This window comes from Oncorhynchus tshawytscha, linkage group LG05 (assembly GCF_018296145.1).
Source record: "Oncorhynchus tshawytscha isolate Ot180627B linkage group LG05, Otsh_v2.0, whole genome shotgun sequence".
NCBI lineage: Eukaryota > Metazoa > Chordata > Actinopteri > Salmoniformes > Salmonidae > Oncorhynchus > Oncorhynchus tshawytscha.
Window position 1 is genome coordinate 70,885,586 of NC_056433.1, and position 17,311 is coordinate 70,902,896.

Consider the following 17,311-nt stretch of genomic DNA (forward strand, 5'->3'; position numbering starts at 1 on the left):
TTTATTACGGCAGGAGAGATATACAGACTACGAAAAAAAACTCCTCCAGCCAACAAGGCAAAGTGTATAGCGCGCACAATAGTCACACAACATAAATGTATAACAATACAAATAAGCTTTGTGAAAACACACGGAAAATAACAAACGCTTAGCCTAGTGCGTACAAGACATAAGACATAAATAATTTCACACAAAGACATGAGGGGGAACAGAGGAATAAAGACATGTAGTGTGATTGGGGAATGCAAACCAGGTGTGAATGGAACAAGACAAAACAAATGGATAATAGAAAAATGGAGCGGCGATGGCTAGAAAGCCGGTGACGCCGAACACCCCCTGAACAAGGAGAGGGACGGACTTCGGCAGAAGTCGTGACAATTACAGACTGGGACAAAGAGAGGTTGAAAATTACAGTGAATATGCCTGGCAGCTGTTCTGCATATTTTCTGAGAATGCGCCCTGGAATACCGTCGGGCCCCGTGGCCTTGCTGGTGTCGACCTGATTAAAGACCTTACTCTCGTCGGCCTCTGAGAGTGAATTCACCCAATCTTCTGGGTCGGTGCCACATACGATGGCTTCGGAGCCTGTGTAATATGATTCCACCTTATTCCTATATTATCCTTTTGCTCGTTTGATGACTCTGCAGAAGTCATTAAGTATGTTTTCACAGGCAGCCCAATTCAGATATTTTTTTCACTAATTGTCCTTTTGACCAATCTGATCAGCTTATTCCAATTCGTCGAATAAAGATCAGAATTGAGCTGCCTGTGTAAATGCAGCCAGAGCACTAGGTTTGAAGCAAATTGCCATTTTGCAATCAGGGCTGTGGAGTTGTCTGTAACCCACATGAACACTAGGGGGCGCTGCTTTCACACTCTTCAGGCTCCAGACACAGAGCCGCAGATGCCCATCATTAGCAGCAATCCAGCCCCACTCAGAGCGCTCGGTCTCTTACTCCCCGAGCTGAGAACAAATGCGTTTATACCAGATTGATATACCAGATTGATATACCCCACTATAGCAAAAAGCGATCGCGGATTCATATGTTTGAAGATACATAGCATAACTTGCGAGAAACTACCAAATAAGGTATTTAAAAAAATGAAATTCGGTGGGAAAGTCGACACAGTATAGTCAGTCATTGCAACAGGCCTATGGATGAAAGTTGAATGAATTCATACATTAATGGCTGAATTACTTCTGTTTTGGACGGGTTTTCCTTGAGAATTATGGACTTTGACAAGAGGTCTCGACCTTATTGTCACATATTTTGTTGCGGGTTGTTGTTGGTTCATTCTATCAGACGATTAATACTTATTTCTAGACTCGGGAGTCGGAATCCTGGCATTTCCGTGCTGCTATGGAAACGCAGTTCGGGCGCTCTTGGTTGAAACTGGGTGACGTCAGCTCAGTGACGGAGAAGCGGGCATTGCGTGCTAGGAGAGAGTTCGTGCACCATATTCCATCGAGGAGAGAGCTACAGTAGTAGTTCGATGACTGCGGAGACAGCGATTTTGGCAACATGGATGACGTTGTGGGGATTATTATTACTAACGGATTTTAATTGGGAACTACCGGTAAAATGGCAGAGCGGTAAGTAAGGCTGAAACGATTTATATTCTTACGTCGCTGATGTGTCCAATGAAATGTATTCTGTAGCGATGCTTCTTCGTTGGCGACCTAGCCAGGACCGAGCTGAGGCAAAATGACATCTTCTGTTTTTTCTTAGCTAATGTTACCGGGCATTGAGCTATCCTGCCTCTCGGTCAGTTTATTCGTTTATGTGGTCATGTTACTCCCGTTGGCCATCTTTACCGGGTAGCTGGAGGACTTGTCCTATCCAGCCCTTCAGTGTGTGAAACTCAAGATCCAGCGGCACGAGCAGCATCTGTTTCTGTGAGGGTGTTTGCAGCACTGTGAATGCACCTGTTTTTCCCTCAGCCTTGGATCTCACCTGGCAACACAAACACCTACACTGTTTTGTAGTTGATATGCTTTACCGGAAAACATAGCTAGTGAAACTTGTGTTATTACGCATTTCTGGGGTTATTACAGCGATATGATGGTTAGTTGGGCAGGGCTAGCAATCCAACTCTCAGCATTTCGATGGCTTGCTAACCATCTGCGAGGGAGAAGGAACCCGCGAGCCGAGGATGCCACATCTAGAACCATAGAACAACTCCTATTTGCCCCCACGCTCAGCCAGCTATGGGCTATTCCAAAAAGGTAAAAACACCTGTTTACATGGGAGTTCAAATGAGAATAGCCTAGACTACACATGCCTTTTTAGTGAGGTTATATGCTCTGAACCAACCTATTCTCTCCGTCAGCAAGAGTTAATAATTTATACCTATTAAATGTGTTGCAGGGGTCATTCACCCGTATGTAAATTACAACAGTCATTCGTATCGTGAGTGCATAGAACTTAATGCAAATTCGAGCATGTTTATCAAACAGAGAAAAATACCTCACTGGCTCCGACTCCTGCTTCCACATCTGCAACCGACAGCGTGAACTGGAGGTAGACCTGCTCCATGGCTTGCAGAATTTAGCTTAATGTCACGGTTAATGAGGTGTACAACTTTTACCTCGAAATGTACATAATTATCCTGGCACTATTATTATATTATATTACAGCAGGGTTGATTTGAACCAGGAATCTGTACAGTATCGTTTATGAACTATATATTCAATATAGTTTATGAACTCAATTGAGTAATACAACAAGAGTACTGTAACTGCACTGATAAAAATGGTCAGAATTCAATAAATATTTATTAGGCTATAAAACTTATGGTTTTAAAGAGGTTAAAACAACAAAGAACATTCCTGCAGAGCATATAGCATGTCTACTAACTCTTCCAAGCACTTTCTTCTCCCACTGTTCAAACAGACCACATTTCAAGACACAAACCAATAACGTTTTTTTGGGCAGCAGGTAGCCTAGTGGTTAGAGCGTTGGGCCAGTAACCGAAAGGCTGACCAGGTAAAAGGTGCAGATCTGTCATTCTGCCCACTGTTCCCTGGTAGGCCGTCTGTAAATAAGACTTTGTTCTTAACTGACTTGCCGAGTTAAATAAAGGTTAAATAAAATAAATAAAAAAAGATCAGGTGTGGCCAACAAACCTGAAAACACTCAAATCGACTGACTGTTGAGAATTAAGTTGATGGTAAATGTGAATGAAGTTGATGGTACATGTATATGGAATGATTTGAATAATTAAATAGTTTTGGTCCCAATGAACACAATCACACATTAAAAAAGGTATAAGTGATGGCATTTTATTGCAATCTTCAATTTACTCTCCCCTTCACCAGCTTGCAAACGCAGTGGCTAGCGCTGCAGAGAATTAGTCAGTCACTGAAAACCCAAATGTTTAGAATGTTCAAAGTTCCAACTTGACACAAATGGCTGCTGACTCTCCCACTCACAAGACTGATCCTTCATGTACACTGCTATGCTGAATACCATAGCATATGGTCCCACTGTGGAACTCCTTCCACTTTCAGGTCACACACACACATACACTCAGCCTCTGCAATACAAGCAGATCCTGGACTTTTATGAGATGTAGCCCAGGTTGGGACATGGGCACCTCTGGACTACTGGGGAAACCTCCACCTTCCCAGGACGACACCACTAATGAGGCCACGACAGCAACACCTCCACCGCAGTCTGCTTCTTGGAGATCACGCCAGCCAGGTCCATTCAACGACTTGCAAAAATCAGTCCAAAAACAAATACTATGGGTCTCTCCAAAAAGGGCTTGGGATTTTAACCCACCACCATGGAAATAAGGAGGACCCATGATTGCACAAAAACATTTACATTTGTTTAAAAACCAGAGAAACATCAAATAGAACATGATTAGAACTAATCAGGGAGACTGAACGCATCAGTGAACTACACGCTAATTATCTAACTCACCATGCCTGTCTTGAACCTCAGCAACCAACTCTGTAGCAAACAATTAAGGTCAGGAACACCTAAACTAGTAGATAGCTATGCATGGCAATGGAGTAGTGCACTTTATCCAACCACACATGTGGTTTAGATAATAACAACTTCATGAAATGCATTTTAAAGACCTTTTAAAATGGTGATGAGGCCAGTCTAAGGCTGCCTCATCACAACGAATAAGACACCTAGTGGTTCTCAAGTGGTGGGTCACGACCCAAATTTGTTTTGAAAGGAGTCTGAGGGAGAAAAAAAATGTGTTTTATATATTTTTATGAAAGAATGCTCTAGTCTAAACCTCGATGAAGAACTTCAGGTACAAAGGGTGTAGAAAAGATAATAAACTAAAAAAATGTTAGAATTTTTTCTTCAATCGTAGAATTTTCAAGCTATTAGCAGTGCTATTTGGGTCAATTTTGTGGTCTCAGACCACTGAGTTTATTAACATTGGGCATAATTGTATTATTGACAATGAAAGAAGTGGGAATGTTGTTCCCTTGTCATGTTAATTTCTAAATGTACTATCATTATAGCATTAAAATAGTTTTTGTAACGTGTGCGCTGGGAGTCAGGAAGCAAGTTCAGGGAGTGCATCATTTAATGAACAAAACAAGAAACACGAACAACGCACAGACAGGAGCACACGTGACATTTTTCCAGATTGTATTTTGCCGATAATTTAGTGCGATGCGAATATTAGTTCAATTTGGGTCCCGAGGATAAAACCCAGTTGAGAACCACTGAGCTAGATACACATTACTTCAAACCATAGCTAAACTAATATAACATTGCTATAGCATTACTCAATACCACAGATTACTTTACCAGATTCACAACATTTCCCTTTCTTTTTGTGCCACCAGATGTTTGCATACTACTGGTAAAGTAAACAGGTTTAGCTAATACTGTATCATTATGGAACAATGTTGTTTAAATTCAACAAATGGTTCGGGAAGAGAGGCTATATGGACACTCCTGGCCTGCAAAACGATGGCTTATGTTGCACTGCTGAGAGACAAATGAACCCAATCACACAGGGTTTTGACAGCTAAATCCCGGTGTGGTTGCCATTCATATGTTTGTATTTGCGTTAAGGATCCGCATTAGCTGCTGCCAAGGTAGCAGATACTCTTCCTGGGGTCCAGTAACATTAAGACAGTTATTTACACTACCGGTCAAACGTTTTAGAACACACTCATTCAAGGGTTTATTTTTACTATATTCTACATTGTAGAATAATAGCGAAGACATCAAAACTATGAAATAACACATATGGAGACATGTAGTAACCAAAAAAGTGTTAAACAGCCTGGAGGTGTGTTGATTACAGATTGCTGTGGTAGCCATGCTGGTTAAGTGTGCCTTGAATTCTAAATAAATCACAGACAGTGTCACCAGCAAAGCACTCCCACACCAACACTTCCTTCTCCATGCTTTACGGTGGGAAATACACATGCTGAGATCATCCGTTCACCCACACCGTGTCTCACAAAGACACGGCGGTTGGAACCAAAAATCTCCAGTTTGAACTCCAGACCATAGGCCTGATTCACACAGATGTGTCTGTTACATGAACTCTGTTAAGATTTTTTTGGCTGCAATTTTGGCTGCAATTTCTAATGCTGGTAATTCTAATGAACTTATCCTCTGCAGCAGAGGTAACTCTGGGTCTTCCATTCCTGTAGCGGTCCTCATAAGAGCCAGTTTCATCATAGTGCCTGATGATTTTTGCGACTGCACTTGAAGAAACTTTCAAAGTTCTTGAAATTTTCCGCATTGACTGACCTTCATGTCTTAAAGTATTGATAGACTGTTGTTTCTCTTTGCTTATTTGAGCTGTTCTTGACATAATATGGACTTGGTCTTTTACCAAATAGGGCTATCTTCTATATACCACAACACAACACAACTGATTGGCTCAAACGCATTAAGAAGGAAAGAAATTCCACAAATTTAGCTTTTAAGAAAGCACACCTGTTAATTGAAATGCATTCCAGGCGACTACCTCATGGAGCTGGTTGAGAGAATTCCAAGAGTGTGCAAAGCTGTCATCAATGCAAAGGGTGGCTATTTGAAGAATCTCAAATATAAAATATATTTTGATTTGTTTAACACTTTTTTTGGTTACTACATGATTGTACAATTGTTGCCTTGTTGATAGTGTTGTTAAGAAGGCAGAGCAGCATTTTTTTATGGACAGACTTCTCCCCACCATAGCTACTGTTGTATCAATATGTTTTGACCATGACAGTTTACAATCCAGGGTTACTACAAGCAGTTTAGTCACCTGAACTTGCTCAATTCCCACATTATTTATTACAAGATTTAGTTGAGGGTTATGGTTTAGTGAATGATTTGTCCCAAATAAAATGCTTTTCGTTTTTGAAGTATTCAGGACTAACTTATTTCTTACCACCCATTCTGAAACTAACTGCAGTTCTTTGTTAAGTGTTGACTGAATTCACTAGATGTAGTAGCTAAATTATATAGTGTTGAGTCATCTGAAAATGTAGACAAACTGGCTTTACTCAATCATGCTCTCCCCATTGAGTAAACTGTATCACGGTGATATCTAGATGGCTACCCTGTGATATACAGTTGAAATTGGAGGTTTACATACACTTAGGTTGGTGTCATTAAAACTGGTTTTTGAACCACTCCACAAATGTCTCGTCAACCTGTAGGGGGCAGTATTTTCATGTTTGGATGAAAAACGTACCCAAATGAAACTGCCTATTTATCAGGCCCAGAATCTAGAATATGCATATAATTGTCAGATTAGGATAGAAAACACTCTAAAGTTTCCAAAACTGTCAAAATATTGTCTGTGAGTATAACAGAACTGATATTGCAGGCGAAAACCTGAGGAAAATGCTTAAGAGAATTGAATCTCCCTGTTCCATTGCATGCGTTCCCTCCATTTAAAGGGATATCAACCAGATTCCTTTCCCTATGGCTTCCACATGGTGTGAACAGTCTTTAGTCATAGTGTCAGGCTTTTATTCTGAAAAATGAGCGAGAAGGGTCACATCGCGTCAGTGGATGGCTGGGTGCCAGCAGAGTTTTGCATGCGCAACAGCTTGGAGCAGACATTTTCTCTCTCTCTCCTATTGAAAAAGCTACGGTCCGGTTTAAATATTATCGATTATTTATTGTAAAAACAACCTGAGGATTGATTATAAAAAACGTTTGACATGTTGCTACGAACTTTACGGATACTATTTGGAATTCTTGTCTGCCACGTCGTGACCGCTCGAGCCTGTGGATTTCTGAACAAAACGCGCCAACCAATTGGAGGTATTTTGGATATAAAAATAATCTTTATGGAACAAAAGGAGCATTTATTGTGTAACTGGGAGTCTCGTGAGTGCAAACATCCGATGATCATCAAAGGTAAGCAATTAATTTTTATTGCTTTTCTGACTTTCGTGACCAATCTACTTTGCTGCTAGCTGTTTGTAATGTTTTATCTGCTGAGAGAGATGTCCTAACATAAACGCTTGGATAGCTTTTGCTGTAAGGCTTTTTTGAAATCTGACAGGCCAGGTGGATTAACAACAAGCTAAGCTGTGTTTTGCTATATTGCTCTTGTGATTTCATGAAAATTAAATATTTTTAGTAATTTAATTTGAATTTGGCGCTCTGCAATTCAGCGGATGTTGACGAAAATGATCCCGCTAACAGGATGGGTGCGACAAGAAGTTAACAAACTATAGTTTTGGCAAGTCGGTTAGGACATCTACTTTGTGCATGACACAAGTAATTCTTCCAAACAATTGTTTACAGACAGATTATTTCACTTATAATTCACTGTATCACAATTCTAGTGGGTCCGAAGTTTACATACACTAAATTGACTGTGCCTTTAAACAGCTTGGAAAATTCCAGAAAATTATGTCATGTCTTTAGAATCTTCTGATAGGCTAATTGACATAATTTGAGTCAATTGGAGGTGTACCTGTGGATGTATTTCAAGGCCTACCTTCAAACTCAGTGCCTCTTTGCTTGACATCATGGGAAAATCAAAAGAAATCAACCAAGACAAAAAATTGTCTGGTTCATCTGGTTCATCCTTGAGAGCAATTTCCAAACGCCACGTTCATCTGTACAAACAATAGTACGCAAGTATAAACAACATGGGACCACACAGCCATCATAACGCTCAGGAAGGAGATGCGTTCTGTCTCCTAGAGATGAACGTACTTTGGTGTGAAATGTGCAAATCAATCCCAGAACAACATCAAAGGACCTTGTGAGATGCTGGAGGAAACAGGTACAAAAGTATCTATATCCACAGTAAAACGAGTTCTATATCGACATAACCTGAACGGCCGCTGAGCAAGGAAGAAGCCACTGCTCCAAAACCGCCATAAAAAAGCCAGACTACAGTTTGTAACTGCAAATGGGGACAAAGATCGTACTTTTTGGAGAAACGTCCTCTGGTCTGATGAAACAAAAATAGTACTGTTAGACCATAATGACCATTGTTATGTTTGGAGGAAAAAGGGGGAGGCTTGTAAGCTGAAGAACACCATTCCAACCGTGAAGCACAGGGGTGGCAGCATCATGTTGTGGGGGTGCTTTGCTGCAGGAGGGACTGGTGCACTTCACAAAATAGATGGCATCATGAGGCAAGAAAATTATGTGGATATATTGTAGCAACATCTCAAGACATCAGTCAGGAAGTTAAAGCTTGGTCGCAAATGGGTCTTCCAAATGGACAATGACCCCAAGCATACTTACGAAGTTGTGGCAAAATGGCTTAAGGACAACAAAGTCAAGCTATTGGAGTGGTCATCACAAAGCCCTGATCTCAATCCTATAGAAAATGTGTGGGCAGAACTGAATAATGGTGTGCGAGCAAGGAGGCCTACAAACCTGACTCAGTTACACCAGCTCTGTCAGGAAGAATGGGCCAAAATTCACCCAACTTATTGTGGGAAGCTTGTGGAAGGGTACCAGAAACGTTTTACCCAAGTTAAACAATTTAAAGGCAACACTGCCAAATGCTAATTGAGTGTATGTAAACGTCTGACCCACTGGGAATGTGAAGAAACAAATAAAAGCTGAAATAAATAATTCTCTCTACTATTATTCCTGACATTTCACATTCTTCAAATGAAGTGGTGATCCTAACTGACCTAAAACAGGGAATGTTTACTACGATTAAATGTTAGGAATTGTGAAAAACTGAGTTTAAAAATATTTGGCTAAGGTGTATGTAAACTTCAGACTTCAACTGTAGATAGCTAGCTAGGTTAGCTAAGAAAATATACAGTAATTCAACATTGGCTAGCAATAAAGATACTTATAAACAAGTCAAGGTTTCTACCCAGCAGCTGCTGAAATTATTATTCCACTTCACCGTCGCTTCAAAACTATATTTACAAAAATAATCTGAGCTTCATGTGACTCACCTGACAGCATGAGGTTGGCGCCTGAAACAGACAATTTGAATCTACTGTAGGCATAAGCTATTACTGTAAAGAAATACAGTATGTTAGAGTAATTTTTACAGGAAGCATCCATTAACAGTTATTAAATAGCATTGATTTCAGCATTTTACCCAAAATGCAGTGCAAAATACAGCATTAGTGCTGGGAAACACTTTTATGGTATTTTATTGTTGAAATCACAGAAAAGTGTTACATTGTGGGATTGTCGGTAGTGTGTGCGCCCAGTGGTGTGTGCGGACGGAGATCTAGAGTGGATTATGTCATTTTCGTATTGGTGAGGAGCTGAATTGGCTGTCCCTTGCAATTTTGCTGCGGTAGGCTATTCCGGCATGGGGTTGATCAAGGTATTTTCTCTCTCTGCAGCAGCATCGGAATAGTAAGCTTACATAGCGGATCATGCAGGGGAATCTATTCTAAGTGGCATGTCGTGGAGCCTATATAGGCTCATGGTGAATTTTGAATTGCTGTTAGTTCTTACAGAGACAGGACAGGGTCATTGCTGCAGATGGCTATTCTGCTGTAGTCTTTTGTGCATTTGGAATTTCAGAGGACAGTCATCCGTCATGGAGTTGAATTTAGCCGTCAGATAAAGACACGTTGTGATGTTTTCAGTATGTCACTGTCAACATTCCTTTTCCAGTACATTTTTGTGGGGGAGTGGTAGGGCTTGGCTTCGGACTGAGTGAGTAGGCAAGCAGCATCAGTGTACTTGCATCGATACCGGCACACGCACAGCTGCTGAATTCTTCCCTCGCTCTCTCCTCGCCCCTCGCTATTCTCCATGCCTCCCTCTTGTCGCTGCCCTCCCTTCTTTATATCCCAACCCGCTGGTTGCTATGCACCTGTCATTCCTTCTCCTACCCCGGCCTCCATTCACCACATGAAACCCGACTCGAGACAAGTCTCTCTTAAGATGTAGTTATGCAGCATGCTGCCATTTTACATAGTCATCTCCCCAGGCACCGTTTACTCATGGATGGCCTTTTTGGGTGGTTTCACTATATTTCATGGTATTTAACCATATTCATCAAACAGTTAGTAGCCAATTGAGCCATTCACAATCATATATATGCCAAGAGGCTATGTTTCTGCACCACCCCAGCCCTGGCAGTCCAACATTCGATCCAGTGAGTGAAGCAGAGAAAGACAGAGAGGGTCGGGGTGGGGCGGTGATAGGCCAGGGCTCGTGTGTTTCACCAAAACATGCAGTGGGTAAAATATTTATATCTCCCCGTTCAGTCAGGGCTCATGGACCGCAATGCCTGTCTGCCTATCTGCATGTCTGTCTGTCTGCTTGTCTGCCTATCTGCCTGTCTGTCTGTCTGCCTATCTGCTTGTCTGCCTGTCTGTCTGCTTGTCTGTCTGTCTGCTTGTCTGTCTGCTTGTCTGCCTGCTTGTCTGCCTGTCTGCTTGTCTGTCTGTCTGTCTGCTTGTCTGTCTGCTCGTTTGTCTGCCAGTCTGTCTGTCTGCCTATCTGTCTGTCTGTCTGTCTGTCTGTCTGTCTGTCTGTCTGTCTGTCTGTCTGTCTGTCTGTCTGTCTGTCTGTCTGTCTGTCTGTCTGTCTGTCTGTCTGTCTGTCTGTCTGTCTGTCTGTCTGTCTGTCTGTCTGTCTGTCTGTCTGTGTGTCTGCCTGGGAAGGGAGCACGACATTACCATGGCAGACACAGACAGTACAGTATCGCAGTGTGTAGCCTCTTTCTCACAGTGCAGGGGAGTGTCAATGTTTGTGTGTGTGTGTGTGTGTCTGTCCGTTTGTGTCTGTTCGTTTGTGTGTGTGTGTGGTGTGTGTGTGTGTGAGTGTGTGTGTGCGTGCGTGCGTGCGTGTGGTGTGTGTGTGTGTGTGTTGGTGTGTCTGTTGGTGTGTTGACCTACTTGTCCTGAATTGCTCTGTAGCGTGATGTGAGTCTGGTGATCCTGTGCCTTGGAGCAGTGGTCTGAATCATACAGGGCTTATTTGGCCTTGAACTGTTTCTTTTTAACTGTCTGTGTGTGTGTGTGTGTGTGTGTGTGTGTGTGTGTGTGTGTGTGTGTGTGTGTGTGTGTGTGTGTGTGTGTGTGTGTGTGTGTGTGTGCCCCCTTCATTCTGATGATCAAATTGATAAAAGTATGCCTCTAATGCTGAACCACTCCCACACACCGGCATCACAGGGCACAGCCAACTGATTACAACGCAGAGCAACAAATGTGTCACATTTGTCAGACTCTGATAATGAAATGCCTCAGTCAGGAATGGAGTGTAGTCCTATCACTTATGTTAAGACAGCCTATTATTTGTCTCTGCAGGGGAGTGCAGTATAAATTCATGCATTTATGCCACAATATAATATACCCAAATTAGACAGTATCCACTTTAGTGAATTGTACCATGGACATTGCAGGATACCCTAATACTGTAGTGTAGCTATTTTGGACACAGCCTATATTATGAATATATTAGGCATCTGCCAAGTTATTCCTTGTTAATGAGTCAATGAATATTGTCTTGTTGGGTCATATGTTTATCGTTATGTTAAATAAGTTGATTCTGTTGGCCGTGTGATATGCACTCTCCCTGCCCATTGGCAACACTTGAGTCTTTCTCCGATTAGGCCGACAACCCTTGTCTGCTGAACAACTCAAGTGTAGACCTATTTGTAACAACAAGGGGTTTTGAACCTATATGTTTGTGTGTGTGTGCTTACGATGACAGTGTGTATGTGTGTGTGGGCAGCAGTGGTACTGTAGCATCTCAAGGACATTGGAGTAAGATATGAGGCTTCAGCTCAGTGTTTCTGTGTTGCTCTGTGATTTAGTATTTTTTACTTCCTCTCTTTCTCCTCTCCTACTGTTTTCCTCCTTCTCGCTTATTATCCTGATCTAAGGCTATAACCTTCTCCTCTGTGTGCCTGCACACACACACACACACAGTCATGGGTCGACGGCCTGAACACCGGGGGTTGGGGTGGAGGATGGAGGAATGGATAGAAAAAAGATAGAGATGGAGAAAAAAGGGGAAAGGAGAGGAGGATACGAGCTTGAGATGTGTGAGAGAGTTAGAGTAGGATGGAGAGAGTTAGAGTAGGATGGAGAGAGTTAGAGTAGGATGGAGAGAGTTAGAGTAGGATGGAGAGAGTTAGAGTAGAATGGAGAGAGTTAGAGTAGGATGGAGAGAGTTAGAGTAGGATGGAGAGAGTTAGTGTAGGATGGAGAGAGTTAGAGTAGAATGGAGAGAGTTAGAGTAGGATGGAGAGAGTTAGAGTAGGATGGAGAGAGTTAGAGTAGGATGGAGAGAGTTAGAGTAGGATGGAGAGAGTTAGAGTAGCTTGGAGAGAGTTATTGTAGGATGGAGAGAGTTAGAGTAGGATGGAGAGAGTTAAGAGTAGGATGGAGAAAGTTAAAGTAGGATGGAGAGAGTTAGAGTAGGATGGAGTTAGAGATGGAGAGAGTAGAGTAATGGAGAGAGTTAGTGTAGGATGGAGAGAGTTAGAGTAGAATGGAGAGAGTTAGAGTAGGATGGAGAGAGTTAGAGTAGAATGGAGAGAGTTAGAGTAGAATGGAGAGAGTTAGTGTAGGATGGAGAGAGTTAGAGTAGAATGGAGAGATTAGAGAGATGGAGAGAGTTGGAGTAGGATGGAGAGAGTTAGAGTAGGATGGAGAGAGTTAGAGTAGGATGGAGAGAGTGGAGTAGGATGGAGAGAGTTAGAGTAGGATGGAGAGAGTTAGTGTAGGATGGAGAGAGTTAGAGTAGAGAATGGAGAGAGTTAGAGTAGGATGGAGAGAGTTAGTGTAGGATGGAGAGAGTTAGAGTAGGATGGAGAGAGTTAGAGTAGAATGGAGAGAGTTAGAGTAGGATGGAGAGAGTTAGAGTAGGATGGAGAGAGTTAGAGTAGGATGGAGAGAGTTAGTGTAGGATGGAGAGAGTTAGAGTAGAATGGAGAGAGTTAGAGTAGGATGGAGAGAGTTAGAGTAGGATGGAGAGAGTTAGAGTAGGATGGAGAGAGTTAGAGTAGGATGGAGAGAGTTAGAGTAGAATGGAGAGAGTTAGAGTAGAATGGAGAGAGTTAGTGTAGGATGGAGAGAGTTAGAGTAGAATGGAGAGAGTTAGAGTAGAATGGAGAGAGTTAGAGTAGGATGGAGAGAGTTAGTGTAGGATGGAGAGAGTTAGAGTAGAATGGAGAGAGTTAGAGTAGAATGGAGAGAGTTAGAGTAGGATGGAGAGAGTTAGAGTAGGATGGAGAGGATGGAGAGAGTTAGTGTAGAATGGAGAGAGTTAGAGTAGGATGGAGAGAGTTAGAGTAGAATGGAGAGAGTTAGATGTAGGATGGAGAGAGTTAGTGTAGGATGGAGAGAGTTAGAGTAGAATGGAGAGAGTTAGAGTAGAATGGAGAGAGTTAGAGTAGGATGGAGAGAGTTAGAGTAGGATGGAGAGAGTTAGTGTAGGATGGAGAGAGTTAGAGTAGAATGGAGAGAGTTAGAGTAGAATGGAGAGAGTTAGTGTAGGATGGAGAGAGTTAGAGTAGGATGGAGAGAGTTAGAGTAGGATGGAGAGAGTTAGAGTAGGATGGAGAGAGTTAGAGTAGGATGGAGAGAGTTAGTGTAGGATGGAGAGAGTTAGAGTAGGATGGAGAGTTAGAGTTAGAGAGAGTTGGAGAGAGTTAGTTAGGATAGGATGGAGAGAGTTTAGGATGGAGAGAGTAGGATGGAGAGAGTTAGAGTAGGATGGAGAGAGTTAGAGTAGAATGGAGAGAGTTATAGGATGGAGAGAGTTAGAGTAGAATGGAGAGAGTTAGTGTAGGATGGAGAGAGTTAGAGTAGAATGGAGAGAGTTAGTGTAGGATGGAGAGAGTTAGAGAGATGGAGAATGGAGAGAGTTAGAGTAGAATGGAGAGAGTTAGAGTAGGATGGAGAGAGTTAGAGTAGGATGGAGAGAGTTGGAGTAGGATGGAGAGAGTTAGGAGAGTAGGATGGAGAGAGTTAGTTAGCAGAATGGAGAATGGAGAGAGTAGGAGATGGAGGATGGAGAGAGTTAGAGTAGGATAGGGAGAGAGTTAGAGTAGGATGGAGAGAGTTAGTGTTGGATGGAGAGAGTTAGAGTAGAATGGAGAGAGTTAGTGTAGGATGGAGAGAGTGGAGTAGGATGGAGAGAGTTAGAGTAGCTTGGCGAGAGTTAGAGTAGAATGGAGAGAGTTAGAGTAGGATGGAGAGAGTTAGAGTAGGATGGAGAGAGTTAGAGTAGAATGGAGAAAGTTAGAGTAGGATGGAGAGAGTGGAGTAGGATGGAGAGAGTTAGAGTAGGATGGAGAGAGTTAGAGTAGGATGGAGAGAGTTAGAGTAGGGTGGAAAGAGTTAGAGTAGGATGAGAGAGAGTTAGGAGAGTTAGAGTAGAGTTAGAGTAGGATGGAGAGAGTTAGAGTAGAATGGAGAATGGAGAGAGTTAGTGTAGGATGGAGAGAGTTGGAGTAGGATGGAGAGAGTTAGAGTAGAATGGAGAGAGTTAGAGTAGGATGGAGAGAGTAGGATAGTTGTAGGATGGAGAGAGTGGAGTAGGATGGAGAGAGTTAGAGTAGCTTGGCGAGAGTTAGAGTAGAATGGAGAGAGTTAGAGTAGGATGGAGAGAGTTAGAGTAGGATGGAGAGAGTTAGAGTAGGATGGAGAGAGTTAGTGTAGGATGGAGAGAGTTAGAGTAGAATGGAGAGAGTTAGAGTAGGATGGAGAGAGTTAGAGTAGGATGGAGAGAGTTAGTGTAGGATGGAGAGAGTTAGGATGGAGAGAGTTAGAGTAGGATGGAGAGAGTTAGGATGGAGAGAGTAGGATGGAGAGAGTTAGAGTAGGATGGGAGTAGGATGGAGAGTTAGTTAGGATGGAGTAGGATGGAGAGAGTTAGAGAGTAGAGAATGGAGAGAGTTAGTGTAGGATGGAGAGAGTTAGTGTAGGATGGAGAGAGTTATTGTAGGATGGAGAGAGTTAGAGTAGGATGGAGAGAGTTAGAGTAGGATGGAGAGAGTTAGAGTAGAATGGAGAGAGTTAGAGTAGAATGGAGAGAGTTAGAGTAGAATGGAGAGAGTTAAGAGTAGGATGGAGAGAGTTAGTGTAGGATGGAGAGAGTTAGAGTAGAATGGAGAGAGATGGAGAGTAGAGGATGGAGAGAGTTAGAGTAGAATGGAGAGAGTTAGAGAATAGAGATGGATGGAGAGTTAGAGTAGGATGGAGAGAGTTAGTGTAGGATGGAGAGAGTTAGTAGAATGGAGAATGGAGAGAGTTAGTGTAGGATGGAGAGAGTTAGAGTAGAATGGAGAGAGTTAGAGTAGGATGGAGAGAGTTAGTGTAGGATGGAGAGAGTTAGAGTAGAATGGAGAGAGTTAGTGTAGGATGGAGAGAGTTAGAGTAGAATGGAGAGAGTTAGAGTAGAATGGAGAGAGTTAGTGTAGGATGGAGAGAGTTAGAGTAGAATGGAGAGAGTTAGTGTAGGATGGAGAGAGTTAGAGATGGAGAGATGGAGAGAGTTAGAGTAGGATGGAGAGAGTTAGAGTAGAATGGAGAGAGTTAGAGTAGGATGGAGAGAGTTAGTGTAGGATGGAGAGAGTTAGAGTAGAGTTAAGAGTAGAATGGAGAGAGTTAGTGTAGGATGGAGAGAGTTAGAGTAGAATGGAGAGAGTTAGAGTAGAATGGAGAGAGTTAGTGTAGGATGGAGAGAGTTAGAGTAGAATGGAGAGAGTTAGTGTAGGATGGAGAGAGTTAGATGGAGAGAATGGAGAGAGTTAGAGTAGGATGGAGAGAGTTAGAGTAGAATGGAGAGAGTTAGAGTAGGATGGAGAGAGTTAGTGTAGGATGGAGAGAGTGGAGTTAGGATGGAGAGAGTTAGAGTAGGATGGAGAGAGTTAGAGTAGGATGGAGAAAGTAGAGTAGGATGGAGAGAGTTAGAGTAGGATGGAGAGAGTTAGAGTAGGATGGAGAGAGTTAGAGTAGGGTGGAAAGAGTTAGAGTAGGATGGAGAGAGTTAGAGTAGGATGGAGAACGTTAAAGTAGGATAGATAGAAAAGGGATAGAAAAGCAAGGGAATAATGTATGTTATCCTTTTAATTTTAGGCCAAATTAAATCTGACATTCTGTAATTGTTAAATAATGAATTGGCTTCAGGGTCTGTTGTTGTACCTTGAACAGTCATGGTGGCATTAAAACAGGTTTGAATTTGAGTCGCATGAGCGGAGATGGGCTATCGACTGACATTGACGGCTAGAGTGGATGGAGGGAGATAGAGGGATGGAGGAGTATTGATTGATAGAGGGATGGATGGAGAGCTGAACTGTAATATTGACTGGCATTGACTGTCAGCGGATGGAGATTGAGGGATGGAGGAGTATTGATTGATAGAGGGATGGATGGAGATTGAGGGATGGAGGAGTATTGATTGATAGAGGGATGGATGGAGATTGAGGGATGGAGGAGTATTGATTGATAGAGGGATGGATGGAGATTGAGGGATGGATGGAGATTGAGGGATGGATGGAGATTGAGGGATGGATGGAGATTGAGGGATGGAGGGAGATTGAGGGATGGAGGGAGAAAGAGGGATGGATGGAGATTGAGGATGGAGAGAGGGATGGATGGAGATTGAGGGATGGAGGGAGATTGAGGGATGGAGGGAGATTGAGGGATGGAGGGAGATTTTAGGGATGGAGGGAGATTGAGGGATGGAGGGAGATTGAGGGATGGAGGGAGATTGTGGGATGGATGGAGATTGAGGGATGGATGGAGATTGAGGGATGGATGGAGATTGAGGGATGGAGGGAGATTGAGGGATGGATGGAGATTGAGGGATGGAGGGAGAAAGAGGGATGGATGGAGATTGAGGGATGGATGGAGATTGAGGGATAGAGGGAGATTGAGGGATGGAGGGAGATTGAGGGATGGAGGGAG

The 17,311-nt window shown here is 42.6% G+C and overlaps 1 protein-coding gene across 2 annotated transcripts in view; it reads left to right on the forward strand.

The window, feature by feature from the left end:
- Window positions 1–1,440: 1,440 nt before the first annotated feature.
- Window positions 1,441–17,311, forward strand: part of arhgap39 (Rho GTPase activating protein 39) — a 162,873-nt gene continuing 147,002 nt past the window's right edge. For both annotated transcript variants that reach the window (XM_024422213.2, XM_024422214.2), the window contains exon 1: window positions 1,441–1,594. In XM_024422213.2, the coding sequence (XP_024277981.1) occupies window positions 1,584–1,594 (11 nt within the window). In that variant the 5' untranslated portion in view covers window positions 1,441–1,583. The remainder of the gene's footprint in view (window positions 1,595–17,311) is intronic.